General features: G+C 41.6%; 1 protein-coding gene across 4 annotated transcripts in view; it reads right to left on the bottom strand.

The window, feature by feature from the left end:
• Positions 1–20486, bottom strand: part of PDE4A (phosphodiesterase 4A) — a 497889-nt gene that overhangs the window by 22193 nt on the left and 455210 nt on the right. For all 4 annotated transcript variants that reach the window (XM_077470223.1, XM_077470224.1, XM_077470225.1 and 1 more), the window contains 4 exons: positions 15837–16015; positions 13094–13192; positions 9847–10011; positions 3822–3921 (listed from right to left, as the gene is read on the bottom strand). In XM_077470223.1, the coding sequence (XP_077326349.1) occupies positions 3822–3921; positions 9847–10011; positions 13094–13192; positions 15837–16015 (543 nt within the window). The remainder of the gene's footprint in view (positions 1–3821; positions 3922–9846; positions 10012–13093; positions 13193–15836; positions 16016–20486) is intronic.

The following is a 20486-nucleotide window of genomic DNA, read 5'->3' as shown; positions in this document are numbered from 1 at the left end:
TTGTAAAGCGGAGAATTAGCGCTTAATCCCCTTTTTAACGCATGCCAATATTCTGTTTGCTTTGTTAGCTGCAGCTTGGCATTGCATGCCATTGCTGAGCCTGTCATCTACTAGGACCCCCAGGTCCTTTTCCATCCTAGATTCCCCCAGAGGTTCTCCCCGCAGTGTATAGATTGCATTCATATTTAGACAACCAGATGCATTATTTTAAATTTTTCTACATTTAACCTAATTTGCCATGTAGTTGGCCACTCCATTAATTTGTTCAGATCTTCTTGCAAGGTTTCCACATCCTGCAGAGAAGTTATTGACCCGCTTAGCTCCGTGTCATCCACAAATACAGAGATTGAACTGTTTACCCCATCCTCCAGGTCATTTATAAACAAATTAAACAGGTTTGGTCCCAGCACAGAACCCTGGTGGACCCCACTTTCCCCCCCTGACCATTCCGAGTACTCCCCATTTATCACCATCCTCTGAACTTGCCCCTGTAGCCAGTTTTCAATCCATGTACCCTATGGTCCATGCCAATGGACCTTATTTTGTACATTAAACGTTTATGGGGAACTGTGTCAAATGCTTTTGCAAACTCCAGATACACCCCACTCTTCAGGCCTTCCTTTATCTAGATGGCAGCTCACCTCCTCATAGAAGGTGAATAGATTGGTTTGGCAAGAACAATTCCTCATGAATCCATGCCGATTACTGCTAATGATACCATTTTCATTACTAAAATATTGTATATAGTCCCTTATCATCCCCTCCCAAGAGCTTGCATACTATTGATGTTAGGCTAACTGGTCTAATTCCCAGGGATGTATTTTGGCCCTTTTTTTAAATATTGGTGCTACATTGGCTTTTCTCCAATCATCTGGTACCATTCCAGTCAGTAGACTGTTAGCAAAAATTAGGAACAATGGTCAGGCAACTACTGTTCCCAAGTACCCTTGGGTGCAAGCCATCTGGTCCCAGTGATTTATTAACGTTAAGTATCCCAAGTCTATTTCAAATTCTGTCCTCTGTTAGCCATGAGGGTGCCTCCTGTGATGTGTCATGAGGACAAACACTGCAGTTTTGGTTACTGAAGCCCTCCAATTCCCTCGAGAAGACTGAGGAGAAGAATAAATTCAATACCTTTGCCATCTAACCATCTTTTGTAACCAGATGTCCTTGCTCATTCTTTATGGGGCCAATATGGTCTGTACTCCCTTTTTTACGGTTGATATACTTAAAGAATTTCTTGGGATTTTCTTTGCTCTCCTCCGCTATGTGTCTTTCGTGTTCTATCTTAGCAGCCCTAATTGCACCCGTACATATCTTGTTGCATTCTTTGTGAAGTCTAAATGCTGATGATGATGATCCCTCAGCCTTGTATTTTTTGAAGGCCTTCTCCTTTGCTTTTATATGCATTTTTACATTGGAGTTAAGCCGTCCAGGACTTGTGTTCGCTCTTTTAAATGCATTTCCCAATGGGATGCACTGGCTAATGCCCTTATTTAATATGCTCTTAAAGAAAACCCATCTCTCCTCCGTGTTCTTTGGCGTGAAAGAAAGATTGCCTTATATGGCCTTCAAATGGCTTGTCACAGGAGTTAATTTCCATTACAAAGCTTGTTACAATGTTTATTGCAACAACATTTTGCGGAGAGACACTTTGTATCTAACAAAGGAATTTCAGGATAAGCGTGCTTAAAAATAAATAAATAAATTATAAAATAAAAAAAGTCTGAAAACCTCAAAATGGCCTGCAATTGGGACCTTTGAAAACAACAGAGGATCTGTGCATGGGTCCTTTTATGTGTATGCCATTTGGAATTCTACACCTCTCATATTTAAAAGAGTATGTTTTTTTTTTATTAATAAGCATACTTACCTAGGTGGATTCAGCATCATTCCAATGCTGTATCTGACCCCTGGAACCTCTAAAACTGAGAAATGAGCGATTAAAAACTGCTGATCGCTTGGTTCTCAAAGCTCCCTGAGCAGAGAGCTGGTGACTGTCAGTCACCAGCTCTCTCCCTCCCCCTCCGCTCAATGGAGCGCTGAGTTGTGAGAGGCTGAGCCAGGTGTCGGTCCAGGCATTGTCGCGATCTTTCCAAAGCTTGGACCGCCTCTGTGACGTTAGCAGACAGTGGACTTCAACCTGCTGTCTGCTGAAAATGGGTCACATGAGTGCAGAATGAACTGTGATCCACAGGAGAAGTACAACCAAACCAGCTTTGGCTGTATTTCTCTTTTAACTATGTTGCTCACAGCATGGTTATTTGGCTATACAGATCATCCATTAACTGGTATTGTAAGGTCTGTATTTACGTTTTTCGGATTATTTGAGGCTCTCATGGTGTAAAAGCAGAAATTTCTGTAAAGGGCAACTTTGCCTTTTATTTTTAACTGGGATTGGTTGGGGGGGGGGGTACTTCTCTTGCAAAATGCAATGTACTACAATGGATTGATACTTAAAGGGTTAGTTCACCTACAAGCACCCTACACCCTCCCCAACTCCGTGGTCCCCGATGTGCTTACCTCAGTGGTTGCTGAGCTGTCAATGTCCACGCAGCCCATGTAGTGGCCCAGGGACTCAGTGAAGGGCTTCCGAGGTGAACCATAGCAATTCTGATTGTCAGTGCCAACTCAGAGCATCGCTCTGATGGAGAAGAGGGAGAAGAGATAGGATGGGAGCAGGGATGGGGGTGTTGAAGAGGGTGTAAGGTGCTAGCTAGTAGGTGAACTAACCCGTTAAGTATCAGTTCATTGTATATGCCATAAGCATGTAGGCAGTGCAGGAACAGGACCATAAGAATCTCTTAGAAAGCTATGGACCAGTCACTACTGCTATGAATAAGGTTCACTCAGACTGAAGCTGGAGTGTTATGCTTTAGTTATAATGGCCTAAACAATCCTGCCTGGGGAAAAAAAAAAAATCTGGCACCATTCTTCTAGGGAAAAGACACATCCCCTAGTCATACATGCACAACTTAAAAACAAAAATCCCACAAATTTGTGAATGTGGACAGAACAAATTTCTGCTCCCCAGGTTCTTTATCATTGGATCACATGTTAATCTGTATGGCCAACTTATAGAGAACCCGTTATTAGTGGACATTGTAATGACTTGAATCTCAACACCTACATTGGTATAAAACTGCAGTCTCAGCTCTCATAGGTTACTTGATGTTTGACTATTTACTTCTATTCTCTCCCTGTCAGCAGAAGCAGCAAATTGAGCTGTAAGGCTCTCATCGAAGCAAACTTGTCTACTGCTTGAGCTCAGTGCTAACAAAAGACACAAAAAAAAAAAAAATGGCATATAACAATTGTGATGTCAGTATTTCATCAGGTGTCAGTCTTGTGCTCAGGCAGGAGATAGATCAGCCTTTGTGGGGGCCAATATTAACATGAGGTTGACATTTGTGCTTGGACAGGGTGACACTATAGATACCAACACACACCCATCCCTGAGAGATACGGCTGCACTATTATTACATTATTATAAGTAGTACATTATTATTTTATATTACAGCGTAGATTCAAATTCTTACAAATGCCCATCTCTGACTGTTTCTCATTTTTTTCTTCAGACCGGGTTGCTTTTTTTATCTGAAAATTACACTGGAGTGGTCAGTTAAAATGGAAGAAATATTTTGATGTTTAATGCCAGGCTACAATTCTATAACCTAAGGGAGGAAGCGTGGCTGGGCTGACAGCTGGCCTTATTACTGGACAGATGTTTTTAACCTGCGGCTATCCTAAACCATTTGTGCGTTGGAGATCTCCCCATGATAGAATCTTCTTTCTCTATGCAAGATGCTGGATGCACTTACTTGTATTAATAAGAAACTGATTGGAAACTCCGGGATGGTCCACATCATGGATGGCAGCTGCAAACAATGCTGCTAGGATCTCCAGATCTGTAAACACGGCCTGGGGATGAAAGAAGTCAGTGATAAGACACAGACAGGGCACCTCATGCATTGTGTACAATGCACCCAAACTAGGGAGATCAGAACAAGTCTCAGGAGAATTATCAAAAAATTCTATATTATATATGTATACCGTATATATATATATTTTTTTTAATATTAGAGAGGCTGCTCATTGCAACACTTGTTCATGCATTAGTAGGCAGTCTCTAGATATCAGCTCCAGTGATACTTTACTACAGTCATTTGTAAAAACTAGAAGTATTACCTCTTAATAAATTACTGAAATTAGGATTTGTTTTAAAAAATAGACCTACTTTGCCCACAAATTCTTCGATCTAAAACATTTCTTATTCTCTTGGAAAAATTAAAACATGATCTTCGAATTCAAAAGGAAAATAAATGGACAAAGGACCCCCCCCCCCTAAATCAAGCTATTAAAAAAAAAACACACACAATAAGCCCCATCCTCAATCTGTATACCAATATTTCAATGGATGATGTTTATTGTGCTTAACCCCAGCATATCTGTTATTTGATAGCCACCAACTAACAATTTGCATGGCCGGAGGCTCTCAATGCCAGATGTAACTGACCGTTTCAGTGCCCAATGGCAGGAACCAATCAGGGTGGTTCCTGATCATTTGATCACTTTGTCAGCTATGACACTATCACATGCAGGCTAGAGGTTTAGAGAACAAAAAAAAAAAAAAGAAAGCTGGCCATACACTAGTACAGTGATGCCGAACCTTGGCACCCCAGATGTTTTGGAACTACATTTCCCATGATGCACATGTAGTTCCAAAACATCTGGGGTGCCAAGGTTCGCCATCACTGCACTAGTATATTTCTGAATGAACATTTGTACAATAAAAAGTATTTATGGCGTAACAAATTTCGTACAAAAGTACTTTAAAAAAACGTTCCTGTCAACATTAGATTATGGAGTGAATGAACTTTCATTAACAAATACTACATTCATTGTTTTCGAAAACGATGTCAGCTTATCACCACAAACAATTAGAAAATCAAAGAAACATTCTTTAACTTTGTCAAATGAAATTCTACTTTTGTATGGCCAGCTTTAGTCTTCAGCCTGCCTATGGAAGGTGCCACTGCGGCCTGAAGGCAGTGTTCATCTGTTTAGAATTATAATTGTCAGCTACAATTACAGTATTAGGAAAAATTCTAATATAATAAAAATAGGAACTTTCTTTTTAATACAGTGTACTAAGTAAAAAGCTTACACATCCTTAAAAATCTATAAATGGATTCAATTATTTAGTTATGCAAATTAGTTATTTTGAAGGTAACCAACACTTGCCAATGCTTCTATAGTTGGCCTGGGCATCTGAGCATTAATGATCTGTGGTCACGAAAAGGTAAATGAAAAATCGAAAGAAATTGCATTAAAGAGCCATCAATTTTAACTTCCTTGTGTTATAAAAATGATGCTATGCGAGATATGAATAAAAGGTCTGTACAATGCTATGAGAAGAGTCTGCTTTTATTTTTTCTATGGTATAAAAGGTTGGGGGTACATTATACACGCCAGTAAGAAATATTTCTAGATCGACAGCCGAAAAGACAGAAGGAATTATAGTGTGATGGCAGATTTTGTTCTGGCTGACTCCGCTGAAAAGATTGCGGCTTTTGCTGAATGCGTGAAAAGTTTATACTCTGCATTTCCTGTGTACGGCTCAGTATTTCACTGTCATTCATTATTAAACAGAACCCAACACTAGAATGACTGAATTGGCTGGACAATCTAAGAGTGCAGAGAACTGTGAAGGAAACAAGGTGGAGGCCGCTGATCACGTCATCAGGCCCTGGCTCATGTTACTTGTGACGTCCATGTTGCCATCTCCATCTGTTTACATTGTGCATTATTAATATTTTCAGAGGGCTCAGAAGGATGGCCTGTAACTCAATCGTATGCTCTCACTCTGCGATTTTGGTTTGTCTTTGGACCTACTAAGGAAGTGGCAAATACTTCTAACGAGTTCTGCTTCTTTCATTAGTTATTCTAGTGGTAGGATGGGGGTAGAATGGGGGTAGGATGGGGTAATCAGAAATATTTTGCCTCCATTAGTTGCAACTCCAGCCTTGAAATAACTTTTTTTTGTGGAATTTCATATTAATAAAATACAGCTTTCTATATACACACACAGTAAAATGAATTATGGAGAAGTAAATACAATCAGCCCTACATATCCAATGAATGCTGGAACGTAATAAGAACCTTCGTTTTAGGAAAAAATGACTTGATGTGTGACGTCGAAGAGAAAATTTTGGTCTCAAGAAAATGATAAACTAAACTAAAAAAAAAAATGTAAAAAATCCGATGCATAGAGCCCAGTGGGGAATTCCATAAACTGCTACAGGGAGTTACCAAAACTATGGCCAGTGGGTCACATCTGTCCAGCTGCAAGATTTTATCCAGGCCCCATCTATGTCATAGGCATAACAATGTGCAGTGAAGTTTCGGGGCTCTGATGGAAACCCTGAGGTGAGGGAACCTGAGGTTAGGGTGGACTCTGATGGGGGAACCTGAGGTCTGATGGTGGAACCTGAGGTTAGGGTGGACTCTGATGGGGGAACCTGAGGTTAGGGTGGACTCTGATGGGGGAACCTGAGGTTAGGGTGGACTCTGATGGGGGAACCTGAGGTTAGGGTGGACTCTGATGGGGGAACCTGAGGTTAGGGTGGACTCTGATGGGGGAACCTGAGGTTAGGGTGGACTCTGATGGGGGAACCTGAGGTTAGGGTGGACTCTGATGGGGGAACCTGAGGTTAGGGTGGACTCTGATGAGGGAACCTGAGGTCTGATGGGGAACCTGAGGTTAAGGTGGATTCTGATGGGGGAACCTAAGGTTAGGGTGGACTCTGATTGGGATTTTTTGTAGCCAGTGAATATTTGTAAAATATACACTGTGGAGCTTCTACTGAAAAGTTTGGAGACCCCTGCTCTTTTGCATTCTCCATCATAAAAGCAATGAGGAAGACTTTTGCATGTTTTCTCTCTGTTCTAGTCTCAGTAGAGGATGCCCAATATGCCCTCCTATTGGCTCACACAGTCTTCTTTTAAGTCCCTGTATCTGAGATCTGCCCTTTTCATTCTCCCCTAGCTGAACATTTATCACTCTCCCTGCCTAACCTAGCTAGAGATACTAAAGATCAGCACAGCAACATGTTACCAGGGTAGATAAAAATCTAAGATTTTTTTTTTTTAATTGTAAAAAAATCTAATTTTTTTAATAAAATGATTTTGGAGTAAAAATCTATCTAAAGATAGTTTTCCATTAAGATAAATTAAATAATTTAGTTTATTCAGCATGCAATTGAGCTTAGTATCAGGCTGTATATTCACATATATTTCCATTTTTGGTAAACTCATTCAATGAATCCAAGCTCTGCAAGCTGAGATAACATGTACTGCATTGATGCATTCACACAAATTCACAATAACAATGAGATAAAACAAAGTTCAGGAATATTCCTTTATCCCATTGTTTTGCAAATCTATGTACACTACAAACTATATGATTGAATCGGTTCTGATATGGCTGTTTTACTAACCTGACAGTTTATTATTCTAAATAGGAAACCTTTATTTTGTTTGCAGATATTAAAGATTACAACTACCAGCAGGAATAAGTGCTTACATTTAACCAGTTGCCGACCGGTGCTCGCCGATGTACGTCGGCAGAATGGCACAGGCAGGCATATTGGCATACAGGTACGTCCATTTTTAAATGCCGCCCTGCCGGTGCGCTTGCATGCCGGTCGGGGCCCCCGTGAGTCTGTTCACGGGTCCGCGGACTCGATCGCCGCGGGGATACCCGCGATCGACTCACGGGGCGGCTGAACGGGGAGATGCCGTTGTAAACAGCATCTCCCCGTTCTGCCTAGGAACAAGTGATGCTGATCTCTGCTCCATATGATTGGAGCAGAGATCAGTGTTCACCAACACAAAGCCCAGCCCCCCACAGTTAGTAACACGCCCCTAGGAACACTTAACCCCTACACTGCCATCTCCTGGTTAACCCCTTCACTGCCAGTGCCATTTACACAGCGATTGCTGTATAAATGACAATGGTCCCAAAAATGTGTCAAAAATGTTCAATGTGTCCGCCACAATGTCACAGTCACAATAAAAAAAAAAAAAAAAAAAAAAAAAAAAAAAAAAAGCTGATCGCCGCCATTACTAGTAAAAAAAAAAATTATTAATAAAAATGCCATAAAACTATCCCCTATTTGGTAAACGCTATAACTTTTGCGCAAACCAATCAACCCACTTATTGTGATTTTTTTTTTTGATCAAATACCCCCAAAAGAAAGCTCTATTGGTGGGGAAAAAAAAGGACGTCAATTTTGTTTGGGAGCCACATCGCACGACCGCGCAATTGTCAGTTAAAGCGATGCAGTGCTGTATCGTAAACAGTGGTCTGGTCTTAAGCCAGCAAAATGGTCCGGTCTGAAAGTGGTTAAAGAGCACCTGTCATTTCAGACCCATCATGGCAGCGCCAGTTACGTCCCTCACCTTGTTGTGTCACTGCCTCATCACCAGCCGTCCCATTAAAGTGAATGGGACTGTCGGTGAGTCAACAGCAGGTCAGGGGAGCCACCGCTGTGGGGCAGATATGACAGTTGCTCTTTAAAAATTATGATTTAAACCGTTTTGATTTAAATCAAGCTTGTTTACTAGTGATTTAAATCAAATCCACCCTGCATGTTACACACCAAAAATTGTCAATCTTATACTTCATATATATAATCCTGATGATGACAACTAAAACAGAATTTGTGATTACTTATTTAGTCAGGCAAACTGGTCTTGGTTAAAGCCCAACTCCAACCAAACTTTTTTATTTGGTTTTGAAGAAGGGGTTAGACCCCAACCACATGCGCCCATTGATGTTTGAAGTGGGGCCCTCAGACCCAAGCCTTCAGAGCACTGATCTGTAAAGGACTTTTAAAAACAGTAATCTCTAGAAGCTTTATGTCATATGTCCCTACTGTCCTACAGCAGCAGTCCCCAAACCACAGCCCAGGACCCTACTGGCACGGACAATTTGGACACAATTCTTGCCACTAACACCAACAGAGGGGTACTATTCCTTCCACTAGTACCAATGATGGGCAATATTCCTCCTACTGACACCAACAATGGGGGGGTTCCATTTCTCCCAATTACCACAACAAAAAGGACATAATTCCTACCACTGACACAATGGGGCATTATTCCTCCCACTGACATCAATGATGGGGCATTATGCCTCCCACTAAAGATGTGACATTGTTTACTCCTACTGAGACCAGCAAATTTTCTACTCCCACTGGTCACAGTCCAGCCCCCCTAAAATCTGAAGGACAGTAAACTGGCCCTTTGTTTAGAAAGTTCGGAGAGCCCTATACACCAGCATGATTCAGTCTCCAACCACTCCTATAGAACAGTCTCTAACCATTTCCTCTAGTAAGCCTTCCATCTATGGCAGCCTTCTGTAGCATCACATACAATACATGTTATATGAGGCCCTTTGGAGACATCAGGGGTCTTCCTCTACACTTAATAAAATAAACAAAAAAAAAAAAAGCTGTAGTTCAATGGTGGTAGCCCACAGAGGGCTGGAAAAATTAAATGCAAGGACTAATGACAGCTTAATGAATCTGCAGAGTGCAATTCTGGCAAAAATGGTCCCTCCTATAGCCCGAATGGGAACACTTTTGCTAGGAGCAATAAATGGATGGGACCACCTGGTAGCAAAAGGGTTTTGGCTGGTGAAGGGGTTAAGGTTGTCTTTCAAAGGAAGATTTTAAAAGCGTAAAACCAGTAGTAGCAAAGACTGTTTGTGGTCTTCTTCAAATCATCCATTTGTAATACACTGGTACATAGAAAACCCTAGTCTACTTAGGATTGCCTTACATCTAATGCCGGTGTGGAGAGGAGGACATGTGTGGACTGTGTGACATCGGCGGCGTGCAAGCTGTTGTGGTACGCCACATCCGCATGGTAGTGGTCTTCTAGGGTCATCAAGTAAGTGATTAACGTGTCCACAGGAATCTTAAAGGTCTTAAGAAGCTCTCTCTCCTGCAGAAGAGAAAAGGGTAAAGATTACTTATAACAAAGTATCAGCTTCCTTCAGAAAAGTCACAATCAGGCTTATGTGTGACCACACATATGTGTCTCTTATTTGGCCCTGCAGGCTGAGCAAAATAAATCTATTGATCTCCCTACATCCATGCTAAACAGCGTGGAAGGACAAATTTCCCCAGTCGGCTGCTGTATTCCAAAAGCCTGCACCTGCAAATTTCAGAACAGTGGCTGCAACTGTTTGGCTGATCCGCCTGGCTCCTTCAATTTTCAGATCAAAGGATGTCAGGAGGAGTGATGCCGACAGGGCCACCCATGACTATCTATGGTCAGCTTCACACACACATTGAAGAAGCTCAGAAAGGCAGCCTTCATTTATGGTTACCCTTTAAAAATATATAAAGTATTCATCGAAGTGCTATTAATTAAAAGAGACCCTGCCACCTGCTAATTCAAAACAATCTGGCAGTGTCTCTTGATAGCCCACGCTTTTCAGCAAGGTACACTCCACTCACCAGCCACCTCTCCACTTTAGGAGTTCACCTTAGATACACTCCAGTGTCCCACAGTGTTCAGGCCTGGCAACTGGCCATTAAGCTGTGATCACTGTCACATGGAGGAGGAGGGCATGTCCTCCCATACCTAAAAGCCTTGTCTGGTTGGAGAAACAGACTGAGGACTGACACAGTGGGAAGAAGTGCAGATGAGTGAGAAGGCTGGGCTATCAGCAGGCACTGAATAGCAAATTGGCAGGGTCTCTTTAAATGCTGTTGGTTCTGCCCTGGAAAATGACAAAATCAGTACCAACAGTTTTAAAGTTCAACCAGACACTTTAATTTCATTGAAGTTACCCTTCATACTTCATACCCCCCAATCTCTGTACATGTGTGGGGACTTCAGAGTTTTCAAACATTAGCAGCCAAATCATCTAACATACCTGTCATTTACACCCCTTTTTAAACTTCCTTTACCCTGGCTTTTTCTCCCCCATTTCACCTGGTAAACCTGGCAGGAACACACCTCATGCCCTAGAGTGGCGGTGTTCACTCACCACACTATGGAGCATTGCCACCCCAGGCTGCTCTCCTGATTTGGACTACACTAAAAATTCTCGAAGAACGCTCTCCCACACTGCTATGTACTCTTTCTAGCAAACTTCACAAAAAAAAAAAAAAAAATTAAAAAAGCAGAGTAGGACTGGCCAACTGCACCAAACTAACCCCTTTATGGCCAGTCCTACTCTGCTCTGCAAAATGCAAATGCTCCAGTGAGTATAGCGCTTATATGGGGCAGATTGACACGAGCTGTAGCAGAGCTACAGGGTTCAGGTCTGGCCACTGACTGAAAAGAATAATGGTAATGAGTTGGACCACAAACTCCTTCCCCTATCCTCAGCTCCATTAAATAAGGAGGAGGTGAAAGGGTCTTGTAAAAAGCCCCCAAATGTCTACACTGCTTTGTGCGATATTATTAAAACCTAAGGCTGGATTACTCCTTTAAATGTATTATTGCTTAACAGTAAGCTTGTATTAATTGTGAAACTTAAAATGAGGAACAACTTATATATGTGAAGATATGAACCAGACAGATATATTGTATTGGCTGACAGGAAACCTCAGGAGTTTTTTTAAACTCTAACATAATAGTTTTGCTTAGATACAGACACGTACATAAATAATTTGAAATATATGTATCATTATAATTGGTTAATTGAATAAGTAGGTAAGGAAATATGTCATCCAAACATGTACCCCTTATTGGTGGAGAATTATTAATAACACCCATCTCATCCTGTGTATTTTGTAGTGAACAGTGTGTAGATGTAGTGTCTAGAGTTAGGTCATATATATATATATATATATATATATATATATATATATATATGTTAACTGCGCAGAATCTGGGTGTGGCAGAATAGTGGAATGCCGGCAAATAAAATATGGTAGACAGTAATAAGATGATAGTTAGGAACAGAGGTAGAGTATGATAGCGTATCCTTCAGATGGTGTCAGAACTCCAAAAACTAGAACTTAAAGGTTGTTTTGCTAGAGTCTTTGGGGTGGGGTGCAGGCCACATAAGGTGACTAAATTGTTTAACTACTAAATTGCACCTTGTTTGCCCCCCTATGAGGATAGATGCCTCCAAAAAAAGTTGTTTAGCGTGGCAGCCTGGGACTTCTATATTGTCATAACCCAGATTTCCCTGTTTGGGGAGCAGGAGTCATGCCATGGGGATCTAGGCGGCAAGCTGTCTGCTCATATTCTCATCCTCGATAGACCTCCCTTCTTAAAAAAGCCTCAAGTGTTGGGGTAACGCTGTGAAAAGTGTACACACCCACAGGTGGCATAGGAGCTTGTGGGAAATGGAGGAGCCCAGGCAGGTAGGGACTTGGTCAGAAATAGGGACAAAAGTAAGTTAGGCTTCTCCCTTCCACACACCCAGATATTGTGAGAATGGCAAGTACTTCTGTATGTACATTTGCATAATCTACTAGTTTTCCTTACAGAATGAAAGACTACCAATGTAAGGGGGAGATATCAAATAAGGTAATGTAGACAGTAATAAGGTGATAGTTAGGAATAGAGGTATAGGATAGTAAAGTATCCTTCAGGAGGGGGTTGAAGAAGTCCACAAAAGAGAACTGGTAAAGCCAAGATCAGTGTTTGAGATTTCAGTTCAGAGCACAGGAAGGACACGGGGTCTCTGCAGGTATTTCCTGTACTTGCAATAAATGTACTTGGCCTAAAAATAAAAATAAATCATACAGCTACCAAATATAGGACTGGTAAGCTGCAATATATTACATTTTGTCTTTGGATTTATATATACTTTAAGCCTCCAGTGTCTTGATTCCTAGTGTTGGTGTTACAGAAAATTAAGAAATTCCACTATACACAAATGACTTCAGCAAAGTGACTGAAATAAAAACTGTCTGTGCCACTGCCCGCAATCAGTTAACATAGGCCAGTCACTATAAGCAACACACACAGTAAAAACCTTCATAAATGAGGCTCACAGTAATTTACTGTTCATGGATTTCTCTAACATGCCTTAGTGAGGCCTGAGGTTTCTACTTACCTGGAATATGGTGTACATTATACAGCCCAGCGGACGGTTATTGGAAAATTCCGCTACTCTGAAGATATTAAGGCCCCACTTGTTTAGATTATCCAATTCCTGGAACATACAGAGAAAGGTAGAGACTTAACGGGTTGATGAAATTACTCCTACAGGGGGACAAATCATAAAATTTGAGGTTCGTCCTTTATAGGTTTTATGTTGTGGGCCATCAGCTCAGACTGACATGTCATGAAGACAGTCCCAAAGTTTACAGGTTGGCATTGTACTATTCACACAGATTGACAGATAACTCCTGAATCATTCTTACGTACAAGCATGCCAATCCTAGCTCTCTCACAGGACTACGAGGCCGAGTATGCATCTTAACACACCGCAAACGCAGCATTTGATCACTAAAGGAAAAATGGTGGAGCTTAGTAACAAATAACGCACTGAGTTAAAGAACTTCATTTTCGCCATGGGGTGAATAAACACAGTGGATAGACTGTATCCACTATAGCTTCATGTGTAGGAGTGGCACCAGCAACAGGTAGGAATCTACAAGAGCGGGTGAATCTTTATAATCACAGCTTCCAGCCCAATATTATGAAACAGATCCACATACTTTTAGCTATACAAGTAGGTATGATGGCAAGGCCATGCCAGAGGTGGTCATTTTTAATGCCCCCCCTGCAAACAGTAGCACTACCTGTGTGTACACACACACACACACACAAACACACACACACACAAACAGCCAGCTCAGTGACCTTGAACCTGTTAAAGGTACAGGCTCAGCATTACTTAGCAAGCTTCCTGCACAACTGCTTTGGCCACTGTGTATTAGCCAGCATCTCTGTGCTCAGTGATGCTGATCCTGCACTGTTAACAGGCTAACCATCACTCAAGAGGCTTGGCTGCAGTATGCAGCAATGTTTCTCAACTCCAGTCCTCAAGTACCCCCAACAGGTCATGTTTTCAGGATTTCCCTTAGATAAAAAGGGCTGTGGTAAATACTAAGGCAGTGAAACTGATCAAATCACCTATGCAAAATAATGGAAAGCCTGAAAACATGACCTGTTGGGGGTACTTGAGGACTGGAGTTAAGAAACATTGCCGTAGAGAGCTCAGCTTCGATTTTATTAGGCTTAGCGTTACTGAGCTGCACTAAAGAGGATATGGACACTCTGATCTTAGAGCTGTGTCCCCAAGAGCCGCGTGAAGCAGTTGCCTCAAATGGCTCATGTGATGGTTAGGTGTACACATACTTTCCTAGGGGCATCATAGTTGGCTGCAAATTAAAATGTATAGGTCATTTATAATAGAACAAGTTTATAGAACACCAAACTATTCTTTAGTTTGTATAAAAATGTCGAAGAGATAGACGCTCTAGTATTATTGCCGTCTGTGTCCATGTTGGGAGACTCATTGCAACTATTGGTCCTGGTGGCCTTTGTTTCCAGTACAGAAAGTGATGGAAAAGCTATTTTTTTTTAATTATAGCAGAAGGCGAGGAAAACTTCCAGGGTAAACTCTGTTCTAGTGACAACTGTCTAAGCCCTTGTACACACGATCGGAAATTCCGACGGAAAATGTCTGATCGGACCGTGTTGTCAGATAATCCAACCGCGTGTGGGCTCCATCAGACTTTTTCCATCGGAATGTCCGACCAACAAAGATTGAGAGCTGGATATAAAATTTTCCGACAACATGGTCCGATCGTTTGTAGAGAATTCCATTTGGACAAAGTGCCACGCATGCTCAGATCAAATTAAGAGACCATAGCTATTGGCTATTAGCCTGAACGTAGTCCCGTCGTAACGAACGAACGCCATCACTTTCTTAACGATCGGATTTTCCGACAACTTTGTCCGACCGTGTGTATGCAACACCAGTTTTCGGGCAAAATCTGTGGGAAAAAAATCTGACAGATTTTGTGGTCGGAATGTCCGACCGTGTGTACAAGGCCTAAGAGGGGATATCCTCTTGCTTTGGAATGATCTCCTCTTACCTCCAAGTTTATCTCTGGAACATAAAATGGAAGAAAATCTCCTCAAAGGCCCACAGACAAATAAAAAAAAAAAAACACACATTCAGACTTGTTCAATTGGGGAGATTTCCTTTCAATGTCCCATACCCCAAAAAAGAAGAGGAAATCTCTCCAAACTGAGGGAATCCTAGGTTGTCACCAAGAACTAGTGTTCCCACTAAAGGATTTCCAATCTATTCAGGTGACAACCCAAAGTATTTTCTTTTACTTTCACTCTCGGTGATAAAAGTAAACAAGACAAATCGAGTGACTCTCCCTAACAGATAGACAGCAATAAAAACCTGATAGGTGTTCAAATCCCTCTCCACTCTATCCAAAAACGTAAAAAAAAATTTAAGAAAATAAAAAAAGTTTGAAATATATTTAAAGTTACTAAATATCTTGAATGGCAATTATACATATCTTCTTTTTTTTTCTTTTTTTACAAAAGTGGAGATTTAAAGGAAAAGAACATGCTGCTTTGTGTGATCCATATTAATAGGCTGGGAACAAAATGGCATGTAAGCATTCTGCAAAATATGCAAAATGTGATTTCCCTATGCAGAGTTGTCAGAGATCTGGCCATGGGTTAGATATTGGGCAACTTGCATCTGCAATTACCACCAAAGAATGGCTTGCAACAAAACTACGCTCACACTCAAAAGGTATACATCGCTGGTAGATCCCAAATGCATTCAGCACTAACCATACATCTATTCACAATCTCTGTACCTTTTCAAGAGGCTCCTCCTGGTCAGTCTTGACTCCGAAACGAGGTATCATAGAGTTGGTCAGGCTGGAGCTGTGCGTGAGCTTCTTGACACCACTTATTTGGCACATTGTCTGTTGTTTCTTCTTCTTCTCTCGCTCCTTCTGTGTTGGGGATGGGATATCCACTTCGTTCTGTTTGTCTGCAACACATAAACAGCTAAGTTACAGAACAAGACACGCGGACAGCTTGGTACGACAACACAGCATAGTTGTTAACGTATAAGTACAGAAGAACAGTGGAAGCTTCGGTCAAATGAGGTTCACCTTTCCTTTTGTATTAGCAGGTCTTAATATAAAAGCAAATGTATCAGAATACAAGGTAGAGGTGGTCCAATACTGATGGATCTCCAGAATCCATCAAACAGTTATTGTATAAATTATTATATGGCTATGATATCTCAAGAGCACTTTGTTTTGTACTAGCGATGCTTATAACTGGATTTAGGTGATTCTTCTATACTGGAAGTCTTTCATTTATATTTGGATAGTACTAATCATCCTTATAACTGAATTTAGGAGATTCATCGGCACTGGAAGTCTTTCCTTTTATACTGCGATTTTGATGCGGTCTGTAGAAGTATATCAGGATTCCCCATGCAAAAGCATATTATGTCCTATGATACAGGCAATGAATGACCAGTTCTCATGAGTGAAATGGGGCCCTTTCCCTCAGCCCCCAAAATATATTTTAGATATACCGATCATGGGTCCTCCAGCCTCAGTCTTTTCTCTGAAGATTCTGCGCCCATTTTCTAATGCGAATATTCCAAGTGTTATAAAAGAGGTCAAAAACATAAAAAAGCGCAGAAGGAACGGTTCCATGTTCATAGTAAAATGTTGTGTAGCTTTATCGGAGAAAACCTCTGCAGTGTATCAGGTGGGTAGGGTGCTGTGAGCCCATTGAGAGCAAAGACTGGATATTTAAACTTGTAGGATGAACAGGTGTCCTATCTACATAGCCATCTTACAGGAAGGATGGCGAAATGGACGGTTTACCATCCCAGGAACATGTGGCTGGTGCAGATCATGTATCTTATGGGAAAGCGATTGCACGGTTTACACAGTAATATAAAACCTAATATCCCACTGTGTATATGTAACCTAGCAAAACGTTACTAAAATGGTTTAACTGCTATTACTAATGTACAGAATCCTCCACACTGTGTAAAGATACTCCACACTATTGTACTGTGGGGAAGGGGTGGTGAGCAACCGGTAAACAGATCCAGCTCTGACAGTCAATACCTCTTGTGGCTTACAGGATATTTCAGAAAGACATGCCAATCAAAAGTGAAAAAAAAAAAAATCTTCCCAGGAAGTCAAAATGGGAAACAGACAGGAGAAATTGAAATCTCTTCTGTATAGTTAGGCATTGCCAGTGTCAGCCATGCAACATGGATGCTTACCCTGAGAACCTATAGGCTTATTCAAAGTTGGCTCTCTGCCACCTCCTGATTGGTCCTTAAAGTGGACAAACGTATAGTAGGAACACCGTAATGGGCCTAGCTACATGACATCATCATGCCACGCCAAAAGTGGAAGTAAGGTGTTTTCTATGTATGTGATGCCGAATCCTAATCTTAAAAGGGGCAATTCTAAAGTGAACTTATCCTTTTGCACTGGATTGAGGTGCACTGATTTTGTAAGTGGCCTTCTATTTGTTATATAAATAATATACTACACAAGGAAAGTCTTCTTGTTTTTTTTAGCAAAACGAAATAAAGAGGAAAGACTTCACCCTATATAATGATCCCGTGTTGGAGGAGGAATAAGGAGAGTTGTTAATACATCTGGTGCAACTGGGAGATGGTGAAAGCCCTATTAAAAAGGCATGGTGCATAGTGACCTATACAGATCAACGATCAATACCCTGAAGTAACAGGAAGGCGTGAAAGGTGATTGAGCACACAGTAGTCATCAGACTTTTTTTAAAGAAAATTATGATGGCCCTAGAATTAGAGCATGTTTTAAATATTTCCGACGGAACCAATTCCTATTGGGAAAACCGATGTTCTGTATGCTGTTCCAACGGCCCAAAAACAACACATGCTCTGAAGCAAGTACGAGACGGAGGCTATTGGCTACTGAACTTCCTTTTTCTAGTCCTGTCGTACATGTTGTACGTCACCGCGTTCTTAACGATTGGACTTTGGTGTGATTGTGTGTACACAAGACAGTTTCAGTGGAACTCCGTCGGAAAAACCTTAATGCCGCGTACACACGACCGGACTTTTTGACAGCAAAGGTCCGACGGAACGAGTTCGTCAGACAATTCGATCTTCTGTGGGCTCCATCAGACCTTTGCTTGCCAAAAATCCAGCGGACTTTAGAAATAGAGCACGTTTTAAATTTTTCCACCAGACCGAGAAATCCGTTCGTGTGTGTGCTTGTCCGACGGACAAAAACCGACACTAGGGCAGCTATTGGCTACTGGCTATGAACTTCCTTATTCTAGTCCAGTCGTACATCATCACGTTCCAATCCGTCAAACTTTGGTGTGATTGTGTGTGGCCAAGTCCGTTCATTCGGAAAGTCCGTCGGAACTCTGGCCGAAAGTCCGTCGGACCTAGTCCCTCGAAAAGTCCGGTCGTGTGTACGCGGCATTAGAGTTTATTCTGATGGGAAAACCGGTCGTGTGTATGTGGCATTACAGATGCCCTCAGTTCCCTGTACTCGTCTAGTTGTCTGCACTCTTCCAGTCTCCCATACTCTCTCAGTCTCCCAGACTTGCTTAGCCACTTTGACTCTTTCAGCATGATGGACAAGAATCTTTCCAACATGGAGTACGGTCTCCTGAGTAGACCACCCTTGTTTCCTAACAGAAACACACACCTGTCTTCAAACGAGAGCACACCTCCCTCCCGACTGGAGCACTCAGCTTTACCCAAGACTTGCTTATAAGGAGTATGCTCACCTACAGGTCTCCAAAAGAACCTGGACACAGGATTTAAAGGCTTTGCCCCACTTAAGAATGTTTTTTTTATGGCAACTCATGCCTGTGTGGGTTGTGTTGTAGTGTGCTGCAGAGCACCCTTGCAAAGGTGCATTGGGCATGTATGAATGATGAGGCCCATATACCTTGCTCTGTAGTGCATTGCATTAAAAGTACACAGTACTACACACATTGCCACAGAACTCTAGGCTGGACAAGCCCAGAGAAGGCAAGCATACAGAATCAGAGTTCCTACAGAGAACACGGACATACCCCTACTACTGTATGTTAGGAGATCATTTCGGACAAGAAAACTGTTTAAATGTTAAGACAGCAATGGAAATGTTTCCATAGTCCGCTCTTGCTTGACCCAACTCTCTTATATAGACTGTGCATTTTCATCTTAGTTTTCTATCCACTGTAGTGTCTGCTTCTACTCCTAGACTGGCATCTGTGGGCGGCAGTGGACCTCATTCTAGCTCTATATCCACTTTATCATTCAGTCTGGGAATATTGCGACATGGCCTACAAGATCAGAGGGCTGATTGCCGCAAACCATTCCCAGACAGTGAAATGTGAAAGGCAGTCCTTCTCTCACTGAAGATCAACATGAGGGAACATTTTGATGATCACCAGTGGAACCAATAAAGGTGCCACAGGTGAGGCAGTACAAAGGTAACCACAAAAAAAAACAAAAAAAAACTCTAAAGTACTGTATTCTGTTAAAGTTGGTAAAACTGGCAATCTGGAAAGAAAGAGCCCATGCACACGGCTGCATGGGTCTACAGAACTTGTGTAAAATCATCCCGGGGCCTCACCTGCTGGTTCTGGATGTATTGATGGCTAAATAAGGCAAAAAATAATGATGATTTGCACAACTCCAGCCACTTACCCATAAGCACTGAGTGGGTTCCTTGTTTTTGGGTTTGCTGGAAGTGAGGATGTGTAAATACCTTCTGTATAAGAACTCTATGATGTATCTCATTGATTTCAAACGTAAAGGGGCAATTTTTTACTGACCAGCAACATGAGATACACTACAATTTTTGCTATCTGCATTTATTTTATTGTTATCATTTAATTTCATTATTATTTAAAATAATTATCGAATGGAATCATCCTTGGTGTACAAAATATTAAGTCAACTATATTCCTTTATTTTAAGAGCTATTCCATATTAAACAGGGGAAGATAGGCTGCCTTAGATTATAAAGCAGAGAATGAACACCCACAGGGATGTCCTCCCTATCATATCCCAGGAGGAGAAGCCTTGATCCACCAGATGTCACCAGTCACAGCTCACCCGGCAGACAGGAAACTAAAGGCCTCTCCCCCTTTTCCCACAGCTGGCACTTTTTAAGGGAAAACTAAATATACATACATACAACAAACATAAATAATCCGCAGTGCATCCTGCATCATTCCCACGTCAGAGGATTATTAATACATGATGGGGCTGCCGTCTGAAAACGGTAAACTTTCTGTGTGCGTGAGAAACATGAATCACAAGTCCTTCTGTCCAACTCACAACTGCAGTCAATCTGTCATCTTGAACAGGTTTCTGTGCACTCATGTCATGTCTAGGCCCAGGAGATGCTTTAAATTAAGAGGCAGTCACCTCAAAACCCATATTTCAGCCTGTGGTAGATATTGTGGGGTGTCCCATGGCTGCCCACTTG

The sequence above is a fragment of the Lithobates pipiens genome, unplaced genomic scaffold (assembly GCF_037356315.1).
Source record: "Lithobates pipiens isolate NorthernLeopardFrog02 unplaced genomic scaffold, aLitPip1_a1.2 Scaffold_8, whole genome shotgun sequence".
Classification (NCBI taxonomy): domain Eukaryota; kingdom Metazoa; phylum Chordata; class Amphibia; order Anura; family Ranidae; genus Lithobates; species Lithobates pipiens.
The sequence above is the reverse complement of the archived record's forward strand: the minus strand, read 5'-3'. Positions and strand labels throughout refer to the sequence as shown.